This window comes from Varroa destructor, unplaced genomic scaffold (genome assembly GCF_002443255.2).
Source record: "Varroa destructor unplaced genomic scaffold, Vdes_3.0 BEIS01000005.1, whole genome shotgun sequence".
Lineage (NCBI taxonomy): Eukaryota > Metazoa > Arthropoda > Arachnida > Mesostigmata > Varroidae > Varroa > Varroa destructor.
The window spans coordinates 2,713,910-2,727,117 of NW_019211458.1; the positions used below are offsets into that span (position 1 = coordinate 2,713,910).

At 37.0% G+C, this 13,208-nt stretch overlaps 1 protein-coding gene across 4 annotated transcripts in view; it reads left to right on the plus strand.

Annotated features, from left to right (window-relative positions):
• Window positions 1-13,208, plus strand: part of LOC111251294 (ATP-dependent DNA helicase Q5-like) — a 68,867-nt gene that overhangs the window by 16,835 nt on the left and 38,824 nt on the right. For all 4 annotated transcript variants that reach the window (XM_022807735.2, XM_086991657.1, XM_086991658.1 and 1 more), the window contains 4 exons: window positions 305-409; window positions 1,301-1,375; window positions 8,095-8,195; window positions 12,359-12,538. In XM_022807735.2, coding sequence (XP_022663470.1) covers window positions 305-409; window positions 1,301-1,375; window positions 8,095-8,195; window positions 12,359-12,538 — 461 coding nt within the window. The remainder of the gene's footprint in view (window positions 1-304; window positions 410-1,300; window positions 1,376-8,094; window positions 8,196-12,358; window positions 12,539-13,208) is intronic.

Below are 13,208 nucleotides of genomic sequence, written 5' to 3' on the forward strand. Positions count from 1 at the left end.
GTTAAGTTCTAGTAATATTTACTGTAGATGCAACAAATCTGAAGCACTTAAACGTAACGCACCGTATATATTCTGGAGGGTCTTGCAGCTCTTCTTTAAATATGTACCAAGAACTTTCATTATTTTTCGTTTGATTTTAAAAACATGCCTTAATGATTTAAAACTATTTTCCATAAATTAACCGTTACTAGCATTCAATTAACTTAACAAAGGATACATGATTTATAACAAAAAATCATTATACGATTGTAATAAGTAGTATAACTATTATAATCTATTATTGACATTAGCCATGTCTCTACAGGGCCATGTTGGCAAGACGAGGAGCCACAAATGCGGGGTTGTGGAATCGTGTACTGCAGAACACGGCAAGACTGCTACGATGTAGCAGTCGAACTTCAGAAATTTGGTAAAGCTATTTTTAAACTTATGATCGGCCTAACATTGGTAACACCTTTCGCCAACTCGAACACTCCGATTTGGCTCTTCATGGCCATCGCAATAGCGAAATTAGTGATTCTAGAACGTGTACTTCGGAAGTTTGATCGAAAGCGATTTTTTCGAACATGTTGAGTTATAAGTAAATTAGTGTAATATGAAAGATGTGTATCTACCGGAGGATATTTACTATTCCTAACTAAAATCTTATGTGAGCTTATCATAAAATCAAATACGATAAATTGTCAGTTTAAGAACACCTTTTCGATATTCAAGAATATCCTACAAACCTACGAACAGGAACAGAATGCGGGACACGAGTCCTGAGGTCCGTCCCCTCGCGTGCAACCACAAATAAAGCCCTAGTTAAGGTATTTAAGACAGATATTTAAATGACTTTTTATTACTGGAAAATTTCTACAACATTTTTATTGAAAAAATGTTGATTGACATTGTATAGATGTTGGCAATAATAGAGAAAACCAATTTATTGTGAATGAAGCATTTCAAGCACTAATCTTTCTACCCAAGAATTAAAAAAGAAGTCAACATGAAAGTGAAGTTAGCCAAATCAGGGTGCTGAGTTGACTGTTTTTTTTTTAAATAGAAAAGTGGTACTGATACACGTAGCATAATATCTCTAAATGTCTGCCCGCGTTCTTTACAAATTTTTACGCAAATTTTTTTACAAAACGCAATCTTTACGTTGATAGCGTACAACACTTTTACCACGTTAGCGGCATCTAAAATGAAATTGATTAATCAAAATATTAGATACCGTTAAAATTGTGGGACTACAGTAAGGTATTATTCACAGAGGGCAAAATATTTTAATAGTTTTCCTTGTTTCTTGCCATTATAGGTCTCGCGAGTAGTGCGTATCACGCAGGTATGAAGGCTGCTGAGAGAACGGAGGCACAAGATGGCTGGATGAATGGTCAGTAATAAAGATTAAATATAAATTTCTTCTTTGGTAAATACTTCTACACCTAAAGTCTTGCGGTAAAATGATACGTAAATAAACCCAATACATATCAATATGTGATTTAGATTCTAGCTGAAGTACGACTTTGTACGCATATTTTGGGCCTGTTTGTTGTAACTATTATATGCGGAGTTAAAAAGCTTATCTTTGGTCTTAAATGCCTGCTAACTTGTTGGATATGGCTGCCGAAATTGTAAGACGCATCCTCTACCTCATAACTGTAGATGCATTTCTCTGCGTTGTTTGTAGCTATAGCTTATGACTGGGTTGCCATTGCGAGATCTATTAAAAGCAACGTATCTTAAGATTATAAAAACAGTTTATTTCAGCTGTGTGGGCAAGTTCGTATTAAATGGACTTAACACGCTGCTCATTTTATTCAAACTCTGTTTAATCATATTTCGGCGATTTTTTCAGATTCACCAAAAATGAGCACCCTCTAAGTTTTACGTAGTTTTATTTTTTTTTTAGCTCCATTAAAAATAAAAATGCTAGAGAGGTCATTACGTGAGGGTGGGCAGGGTACCATTCGAACTCTGCGGTTCTGGACTTTTTTTAATTTTTGTTCCCTCAAGTGTGCTCATTGAGGTTCTACATCTCATTAACGTTGGCCTGGTTTATTATTTTAAGAAATGTTACTACACAAACATTGATTTATTGATGAGCAAAGACTTCAGTTTACTAGAGTCAGCTCAATGGATATTTTATGCGACCCCATAAGTGAAAATCTTTTCGCTGATTTTATTTTGTGCCATGTTAATCGGTCGCTGGTGGTAGAATTATTCTTGCTTGGAATCCAAATTATCGCCTACTATGCGTCTTTCGAGAAATATAGGGAAGGTTCCCATACGCCAATGTAGCAGGTCCTCAATAGAAGATAGGCTTAACGGGCACCAAAACTCATTGAAGAGTATTACTAGAACAACTGGTATTAAAATCTGAAGATGTTTATAAATGACGATGTGTGTTACTGACGAGAATTTTAAATACGAGTCGAAAATAGTAAAAATCAGACAGATGCTTTCTGCTCATATTTAAACTAAGAAACTCTCTCATAGGCTGGAATATCGTAAGTGCTTAAACACGAAATTTTTGGCCATACGAAGTACTTTTCCGATGAAAAATTCTTACCGTTGCTGTTTAGCACGTGCATGTTTCGGTTTTAGTCGATTACATCTAAAATTATATGTGTTACCGTGTCATGCTACTTTTTTTGAGGATACAAAATGTTTTTAAAACAAATTGAATCAAGTGTTATTTACACTGTAGCAAAAGCATGAATTAACGCTGTGCTAAAAACAGAAAACCACGCGTATTTTACCAATATGAAACGTTGACTTACAATTTTTTTTTCATGAAGAAAAAGCCATTTGATGAAAAGCTGGCTTCTTAGTCACCCCTCAGGAGTAGATTTAGTAGACAAGCTAAAACTTGTTTTTCTGATCTTTCAAAGACAAGGTCCCTTAACCGATGTAAAATCTTGTTCACAAAGACAGTTAAATGGCTCTTCTCTAATTAAAAACGCGCCTATTTTAAAGCACTCGGTCGAGTGACAGTTACACTGTATGTAATAGTATGTCAACGGTGTATCAACAGAAATCCATCTAAAAATAGATTCATGCAATTTTCATTTTAAGTTATATATGTGAGCGATTAAGAAAGCTGCCTTCCGCTCTTCCGGATTCTACACTCGTTATATGACGGTACTTCAACCGCCAATCCCTGCGACAGTCCTTCTGATTACACCTCTTTTGAAACCTGAGTTTTAAGCATAACTGAGGATAACAATGACAGGAACGATTGTTTAACATATGCCATTTGTGATGCTAAGTAGAAAATGTGGCCGATTGGAGCCTGTCTTTAACTGTTGGGTGATAGTTTTTCTTTACAAAGAGCTCAGTGCAGTTAAGTAACTTGCCCTGAACCGGAAATATCAGGATACTCTAAAGCACGATCCATATACGCATATAGTTACGACGCTCTTCAGTAAGATCTGCAGATGTACATCTATGGGAAATCGTCTTTGGGCGTTTAAGCAAGCCAAATCCTATACAATGTATAGGACATAACTTTGAAGAAGAATCTTATACCTTATTTTTATACTAGAATTTTAATTTGAAACATAAGTTATCATAAAATATTAATCATAAAAGACTAAGGCTGCTTGAGAACGTCTGAAGCCATAACGATGGTACATAAGTATTTAACGCCGGCGAGCTCGCCGCAATACAAGAATGCAAGAAACATGGCTTGTTAATGCAAACAACGAATAAGCAACATTTCCTATACGAACGCTGTATAGGATTGTTGAAATCAGCAAATATTTTCACATCGCACGACAGAGAAGAAGCGTTTATCTAATCTTGTGTTTTTCTACAGTAGCTATCGGTAGTTGTGCGATAATAAAGCAAAGCCTTTTGAGGGTTTTTCCAAAAGAAAGATTGCGCTCTCCTGTGAGCAGGAGGGCAAAATGGCACCAAACGACTGATGAATTTTGTTAGGCGTTGAGCTTGCAGGTTTCTGTACAGCTAATTTGAGTTTTATCTTATAACGCTGCCAGTTTCGCCCTCCAACGGAAACCGAAAATACTCACTCAACGATTTAAGGCACTGGTCAACGTCTGCAATTAATACGGGAGACTAGTACCAGCAAAAGCTGATTTCGTCATAAGGTGCCACATGTTGTGAAAACTTTTGCGTTGGGCTTGAATTGGTTGCTGAATTAAAGCATTTAGTTTGTACGGAAACGGAATTTAAAAGTGTCGCGTAAGGAGAGACAAATCGCAAATTCGGTTTTCTCTGCTTGCTTAGTATTATTATGGGAGCCGACTGACGTTCAGAGCTGTCGCTGTTAAAAAAGCTTAACTGTTCAGTAACCTTAAGCCTGCTGCGAACATAGCTCCATTACACCAACAACTAAATAAAAGCGAATATCCTATTTGATTCATTTCGCAGTCATTTTTAATTATCCACGTCCGTTGCAAAGGTTCAGCGCTAGATTTCCTGGATAAACGTAAGCAATACTTCGTTTCAGTCAATGGAGTCATACACGAGGATACCTGTCTTACCGAGGATACCGTTTAGATGTTACTGCAGATTAAAAGTAGCAGAGGACTTCCTAGGGAACAAGGTCTTACAGGTCTCACAACGACTAATGGCTCCACCGATGGCCAGCTAATGGTCAATGAACGGTCTGCTTATTGTTTGAGAAAATTGTCGCGGGTACCTTCCAGGCCCAGCCTACGAAGTATGACTTTCAAAATAATTAACAGCGTGTCTATTGCAACAGAACTCATGATCATGGCACGTAATTCGGGAGCTGATTTCAATCTTTCACGTTTTATAAAAAAGCTACGTATTTACACCCTACACCTACTTACTACGTCTCAAATGTAATAGCTATCGGATTGTCGAAAATGTAGTTATCATTTCTAGCTTGACGGCATTAATATCACATATTTCAAGTACGAGGGTCATCTCTGCTGTCGCTTTAAAGCTGGGTTTTGGTAGCAGTAGATACGCTAAAATCGTTCAAGTTATTCTATTTAAACTGAAAATGAACGTCTTGAAGATGAGTGAAATTCTTACAAGAATGTTCAATATTTTATAATTTAATTAAGACACGGCTTTAAAACACGGCCGGACTCACAAAAAATTGTGCTATTCATGATCAAGATGCGTTATTGGAAAAAAACGACACAAAGATGGTTTTGTTTCGAAAATGCCGATATGAAGGATATGTTCCTTGTAGTGGTACACCAATTACGAAAGAAGTTGAACAAGACCGATACCATTGATTTGCCAAGGAACTACACACTTACTACAAACTAGTTTCAAATCGAAAATTAAAAACAAAAAAAAAAAAACCCGCGTACATACGAACTCACGCAAAATAATTTATCTAATCGTACGCGAAAACACAATGAAGTCTAGTCATTTTTGAAGCAGCTGATCGTAAGTGGTAAAAGTGAATCACATACGACAGTAATGTGCAGATAAAAAAAATGTGCTCCATTATCTGTGACGAGGCCCACACTGGTGGCAGAGCAGATGACGCCATATGTTTGGTGGGAATGGAAAAAAATTGCACACTATGAATGCACAATTTTCTACGTACCTTATACAAAAAAAAAAAAGCTACTGTGGTCATTTAAATGGTATATCAGAATAATTCGATTTAAGTTTTGCCGAATCGGCAGCAACTTTATCTCTCGAACTACAGTAAAATAAGAGAAACGTTTCAAAGCTGGCTAAATCTGTAAAGAGACCCTTCACGACAGGCGACGAGCTTTACTGTGCTTGATCCGCGGACTTGTTGGCATCAAATTTGGAAAAACAAAAACTTACGTATGGGTGTGCACGCATGCGGCGTACTCAAGAGGTATAATGAGAAATTGCCAGTTAACTAGGCACGGTAGTTCAACTTAGATCCATTGGTTTCAAAATACACCTTGTTAATATTATATTCTGTAATATGCTTATAGCATAGTATTGTATTATAGCAGCTAATGTTCTAATTACGAATGTACTGCCCGGTTAAATCGGTTTTTTATTCCAGTGGTTTGCATACCTACTGCTACTTCAGCAAATGGTGAGATGAGAGACTTTTCGACCGGCCTATATATGTATTCCTTTATTGGCCGCGACAAAAATTTATCGGCTTCGAAGACAAGGATTTTCGGTTGGCTTTGAACGCTTTCTAATTTCCCTTTTTACTTTTCCACCCTTTGTCTACTTTTATGTGCTATTGGAAAGTGCTCCTTTTCTCTTGTAAGGCCGTTGTAATTTAACAGTGCAGTGAACAGAATTTCATATTTACCCCCCCCCCCCCCCAGAGATGGAAGCTCCAAGTAAAATGAGGCTATATTTTTGACACGTGCTTGACTTGGGTTCTTGTCAAGGTCAAGCAGCAACGTTTAGCGATAACTCTAAAACTGAAAGGACCGTTCAAAATTGGTTTGCAAAGTTAGAGATCGGCATCTTGGACCTGGTGAGTGCGCCTCGTCCCGATCGGACGTTCAAGGTCGATAAGGCCCGATTAAAGGCCTGTTCAAGAAAGACGGCTGGAGTATACTTTGTGAATCGGGCTAGAAGGCGAATTACAGTCATGACTAAAAAAAAGTATCAATAAGCACCTTTGATCCAAAGGATTTAGTCAGTACTTAGGGGCCTCATTGTTTTTAATTAATAATTGTTAAATTTCTCTCTTGTTAGGTTCCTCGACGAATCGCTTGGCACTATGCAACAGGTAGTGACAATGATAGGTTTCTATAACCGGTGTCGAAGAACGGTCATCCCACATCGCTGTAAGGCAGAGAAAATAATGAGTAGCTTCTGGCAATAGGTCTAATCCCGAAGTTAAGCCAGACTCCTGTATCTACAAGAGATTAACTTGCGTTTATACATTGGGAATGCTTGAGGAGAACAAGACGATTAACGGGGATCTGTATATGGTATAAATGTACTCAGTGAACGAGGTCACCAGCAGAAACAACACGACTGAAAAGGTCAAGTCATCCCGTTCCAGGCCACCCAGAACAAAAATTGTAAATACAGCTCTACAAAAGTTTGACTGAAAATTCTCTTACGCCCGCCATATAAAGACCGTTTCCGATTAGTGGAAAGGAAAGGAATTTAAAACCTGACTGGACGGGTTCTTCAACACTAAACCTTATCTTTTGTTATATATAAACCTTATAATATTCGATCGTTGGGAGCGAAATGCGATAAACGTTACTTGCGTCTTTCAAGATAGCACGATTTTACAACCATGCTGCTTTATTCTTCTATTTTTGAGATGAAGTAAGCTAAGGAAGACTGAATTTTATGAATGTGAGTTCAGTCTGTGAATTACAGCAGTGGAAATAGGTGACTATATCAACATTATGTTCGATGAAGAATTGACTGGTCAAAGCCTCGTGATATGTTCGTTGAAAAAATTCAGAAAGGACATTTTGAATTGGCTACCCTGAAAGACCACCAGGTGATTGTTGATGAATCAGTTCCGCGTTAAATAACCCAGATTGATGAATAAAGGTAAACCACTCTTATTGCAAGACAACGTTTAACCTAACATCGTAAGAATCATGGTGGTAAAAATACAAAAGTGGAAGGCTTTTTGTCGTCCATTAGACTTAACGGACATGTTACCATTCTTTAAATCTCTATAAGTTAGAAGGAAAATTGTGTTAACACTTTGGCAACTGCTAATGGAGACTTTATAACAGAATAAATAAATCACCATCCAAATGATAGAGGGCCATAAATAGTACTGATGCATGCTTTTATTGAAAATAAAGAAAATTGGGTTGTGCAAAAAAAATTACTAGTTCAGGGCTGACGTGGCTGCGTAAAAGTTTTTAGGAGCCGTATGAGGGAAAAGTTTTCGACAAATAAGAGACACAAATCGTTCGGTGCTAATTAGTGACCAGAGCCATCCGGACTAGCGTTTAAGGGTAACACCTGGTTTTACCCTTTACCTAAGTTGTTAGATAAATAAATTAGTTGAAATAAGCACCACTGAGGTCCAGGAATGGCTAGAGGCTGAAATTAAACAAATAAGTTAACCAAATTCTATAAACTTGGTAAATGTGATAACATAGATTACGCTACTCCTGATTTCAAAATCTAGTGACTGTAAGCCTTGAATTGAACGCACATAATTTGTTGCAGGCAAGTACTGCGTTATCGCTGCCACAATTTCCTTTGGGATGGGAATTGACAAGTCGACAGTGCGCTTCATTGCTCATTGGAGCCCTTCCAAGAGTCTCAAGGTTTGTTATTTCACATTTTTTTACTTATTTACTCTACCTTTAGTAATTTAAGATATCTTATAACACTAGACAAACCAAACCGCTGACGTCATTTTAGTATTGGGAATTTCACGTGATCTGTCCATCCTTTTTATTTGTATTTTATTGTATTGTGTGTGTGTATCTAGTTGTGTTGGCCTGTTCGCTTGAAAAGTGGAGTGAGTGTCGGGAAATTTGTTATTTTTACCTAAAACTTGAGAGACGGGTTAATTGCAAGAGAAAAGTAAATTATACGAACCACGGCATTGAGGTGACGTAATTATAGATCAGCTTAGACCCGGGACACTAAGACAGAGTAATAAATAATTTGCATTAAGCTACGGAATCACTCGAATTAGATGAACGCTTTAACGAAATGGCAAAAACTAGTGCAACACATACGTTAGATCGGGTGTAACGCCTATGAAGTTCGTAAACAATTTTTTGCTCAGAAATACATGGGTAATTCGAATTTTCGCGTCAATGGATGGTCGTTAATGATACCCTTTTCTTTGGCAAAAAGAGCAAAACTTCTGTTACACAAAAGTGAAATTCCGTAATAATCCGATGCACGGTTCAGTTTTCTGGAGAAATTAAGTCGATGTATTGAGATTTCTGCGATTCTTCCCAAATGGAATAAACCTGCATTCGGTTTCATATTAAAAAAATAGAAATAGCCACACAGATATCCTGTGGATGTCGCAGAATGCCTGCGGAGGCCATGTACTAAGTAACACTCAAGTACAACAAATGGTTAATCCGTCGAAGTGTGTAGTCCATCGAGGACGATCTTCATCCCGAAGGGATGTGACAGTAGCCCAGGACAATCGCAGGACTCATGCTGGACTATTTCGATCGACCGTTTAAGTGTCAGAAGCATTTGAATAAAGTTTGTATGAAAAAATTGAATGTTCACCAGGTGAAAAATCGTATGACAAAAGAGTGTACCAAGAAAACCTTTTGGCACTTCTGGAAAACGCGATTACGGGTGACTAGACGTGGATATATGGCTGGGACGAAGAGATCAAAACACGATTCTCCGGGTATTGGTTCAAAACGACCCCAACTGAAAAAAGTCGCACAATTCAGATGCAAAATCAAGGCGTCTCTTATAGTTTTCTTCAAGTGTTGGTGAATCGCTTTCTATGAATTCACCCCGTTCGGCTGTATGGTCTTTTTAAGAAGTACTATCAAAAAGTTAAAGGTTGCACGAATTTATTCGATGAAAGAGCTATCTTGGATCCTCCGTCAAGACAATGCACTGGCCCAAATTTTGTTCTTCTAACAGCAGTTTTTGAAAACAAAACTCGACCTGTTTGTGTCCTTCCAGCTCCTGTATTCATCACAGGTCCTCCACTGCAACCTTTTCCTATTTCCAGAATGAGAGAAAAGTCTGAAGGGAAAGCGTTTCGACAGAGTAGAATAAATACGAAAAAAAAAACGAACAGCAATAGAGCTGAGAGGCAGCCCGACGATCACATTTAGAAATTGTTTTAAGGACTGGAAAGAAACATATGATATAAATGTGTTTCACTCGGCAAGGATTACTCCGAACGGAATTGGAACTTGAATTGAAACAACTTGTAGGACAAACTCATTCATTTTTTATGGTCACAAATTGATTACCTAATCAACAACGACAAGGATACTGTATTGCGAAAATGAGATAATTGTGCAGGATAATGGAAAAGGTAAAGCAGGATAATTTTAAAAGGATCATTATTGTTGTATACCTCACTTATAGTTTATTGTTTACGTAATGTTAGGCATCAACAAATTCAAAGAAGAACGATTTCAGCTTAGGACTAGGCCTTTTCTATCTATATTATAAAACAAACAGTCTGAGTATACTCGTAAGTTTTTGTGGTTTGTTTTCCTAAAATGGCCTAAGAAAAATGCTTGCTTTAATTGGGTTTTTATGAGGTAATAGAATTCAGTCCTAAAGTACGCTCGATTGTGGTGATAGTTTAAATACATAGTTTGAAGAACATTAAACATTTCTGAAAAGTTAGCATTGAAAACCAAATTTTTGTAGCCCAAAAAGATAAGCACAAAAACGGGCTCGCAAAAAGAACAGCTATTTACATCCTTTTACGAAAGAGGCATAGGATTTGTATTAAACCGTATGTGGACGGATTGGAAACTAACGAGCGGATAAATGGCGTTGCAAAAACGAGATCTGTGTAATAGGATTTTGGAATCACAGGAACTTTTCAGTGAGAAGGCGACGCTATACTATTGACAGCATAACAAGACAATAGTTACCCAATGGTAACCCTATGAGTTTGGATTTACTAAAATCTTAAGAGAAGGCTTTGGTCGAATGTTGACCTTAAGCATGGAGATGATGCAAATTTTGTTTGGGTTTATATTTTGAAGATCTTTTTTTTTTTTCATTCGTCAGATCATTTTCAATAAAACAGCGAACCTGCTGAATTATACCAAAAAGGAACAAAACTAATACAGCAAATCAACGAAGTTGGTATACCAAGGTAACTACTGAGACACAGATAGGATTAGATATAGCTGGTTTCTGAGAAATACGATGATTGCTCTAAGATAGTTACAAAATGACTGAAACAACATCATAGTCGGAAAAGCAGATCTATATTAACTGGAGACGTCCAGCGGGGTTGCGAAGAAAGACTTCATTTGAATTATAACTTATGCTGGATTGGGTGGAATGGTGTTTAAATGCGGCAATACTGGAACAGGCTGATGAATAACAGTTGCTAAGCAACAAGACGCTTTAAGGATATATAAATGAAAAAAACAGGATAACTCCAAGAGGTTAACAGGGTAGGTGGGACAAAGTTGTAGTAGTTTACATTAGAATGGATGTGACATCAACAAATCAGATTAGCTAATTTATCGATAAAATGGGCTCGGAGCCGTAAAACCTTGTGCATGTACTGGTTTGCTTGCCTAAAAGTGTCTACTTAAAACCTGGTTTGATGCGATCCTTGTAACTCAATAGGTGAAATATCTAATGATATTAGTTTCAGGTCTACCTACGAAATAGGTTTTAAAAAATTATTATTTTATCAACTTTAAATCAATTAGGTGCTGCAATAATAATAATTTGTTCCAGTAGATATCAGTTAGCATTTTTTCATTTACCTAACCATACAATCATTTAAGGCCATATTATTCTTAAAAGATAGGATCATTATTCTGACAAGGTTTGGTAACGTAGAGCTTCTCGGCAATTTAAGTCCTTTTACTATTATAATACTAATACTGGCCAGTCTTTCTCTTGTGGGACTTCCTTTTTTAAGAGAATTTTGTTCAAAGTTCCTTATTTTAAAAATATTTTATTTTTTGAGTAGCTCTTATATTCTAGTAATTATGATTTTCTCTAGTATGTTTCATTTGGCGGCGTGCTGCATCGTGGTTTTTTGGACATACATTTCTTTAATGGAAACCGGGGGGCATTTTTTACACAGCATTGCAGACGTGGCATCTTTAATTGTCCAGCAATCCTTTTCGGCTTTAAAAAATAGCTCTGTTGAAGACGTTCCTCAACGTACGTGGCTGAAGGTTTTGACTTTTCTAAAATACTTAGCCCCTTTTCGGAATGTTAAAAAGTAAGGAGATCGGTTAGCGGTTCAAAATTACGTCTCAGGGCAATTACACTGGGGTTATCGTAGCCGTGTAGATCTGTATCTGAGATGTGGTTCAATTTAGATTAATACGAGTCGTATTCGTTAAGAGTAACTTTAGTCATTGACAATCCACTATTCCTGCAATGGAAGAATACGATAGCTGCAATAGGACTAGTGCTGAAGGTCAACCGGAAAGGAAGCAGTCGTTGCCTTGCGTTTTCTGCTTCATCGTTTCTGCTGAGTGCGATGTAGCATCAACGAATGAAATTTGTAAAAATAATGCCAATATAGGACCAACAGCATTTAGCTATTGTACCCCTAAAACTCTGTGGGTCCTTGTGCTCTTATATATATATTTTCTATTATTATTATTATAACCATTGCTTTGTATACCTTTTTAGTTTCCATCAATATTTCTTTCATCGAGTTGATCTGCAGTCACCTTAGTTATAATATAACTTCCCCACGGGTTCGTATGCACTAAACGCTAACTTGCATCGATCACCGAGCCTTAGTTTATTGCGGTTTGATTCGTTTCAGTCTTTTTACCAAGAATCAGGCCGAGCGGGTCGTGATGGTAAGCCTGCTAAATGTCGAATGTACTACTCGCTCAAAGACCGCAAAGCCATCACATTTCTTATTGGAATCGAAGCTTCCAGATCGAAAAGCCAGCGCAAGAAGGAACACGCTAGTTTCATGATGAAGGAATTCGAAAATGTGGTAAGTATCTTACTTTTATTTAATTATATAGGGAACACGTATAGTTTAGGATTGCTACAATACATTTTATAAGGCTTAAATTGCCTTTCCCATTAATTTTATTATTCCACGACAGTGAAAAAATTAGCTATCTACATTCTAAGCATCAAAAGGATCTAGTAGGCGGCTAACTCTGTAAGGTAATGTTTTGCCTTTACCGCAAATTCATTCATTATGCGTACATCTTCAGAAGAAAAAAATTTAGAAAAACGTACCCCAGTGTTCGTTTAGTCTCCACTAGTCAATTTCAGCACTGCACCTATAGAAAAAAAATGCTTACTTTTTAGGTATCGAATATAATTGAAAATAATGCATATTTGAATATAGTACTTTAAATAGTAGATTGGATATTGAAGTACCCTATTGAATAATAATTTTGTTTTACTGCGAACGAAGTTAGAAAAAAATCTAAAAAGCTGATAATGAAAGTTCTTGCAATAATTTGTGTCTTTTAATTAGCTCTCAAGTGGAATGTTCTTTCTGAGTAAATGAGGGGAACCGAAGTACACGACTAGGGTTTCCAATTGGACATAATTTCACACGATCTAACTTTATTTGAGAAGCGGTAATAGCGGGTTTCCGGAAGGTACACATGGCGCACAAGTATCGTATTTATAAACTTATATATATA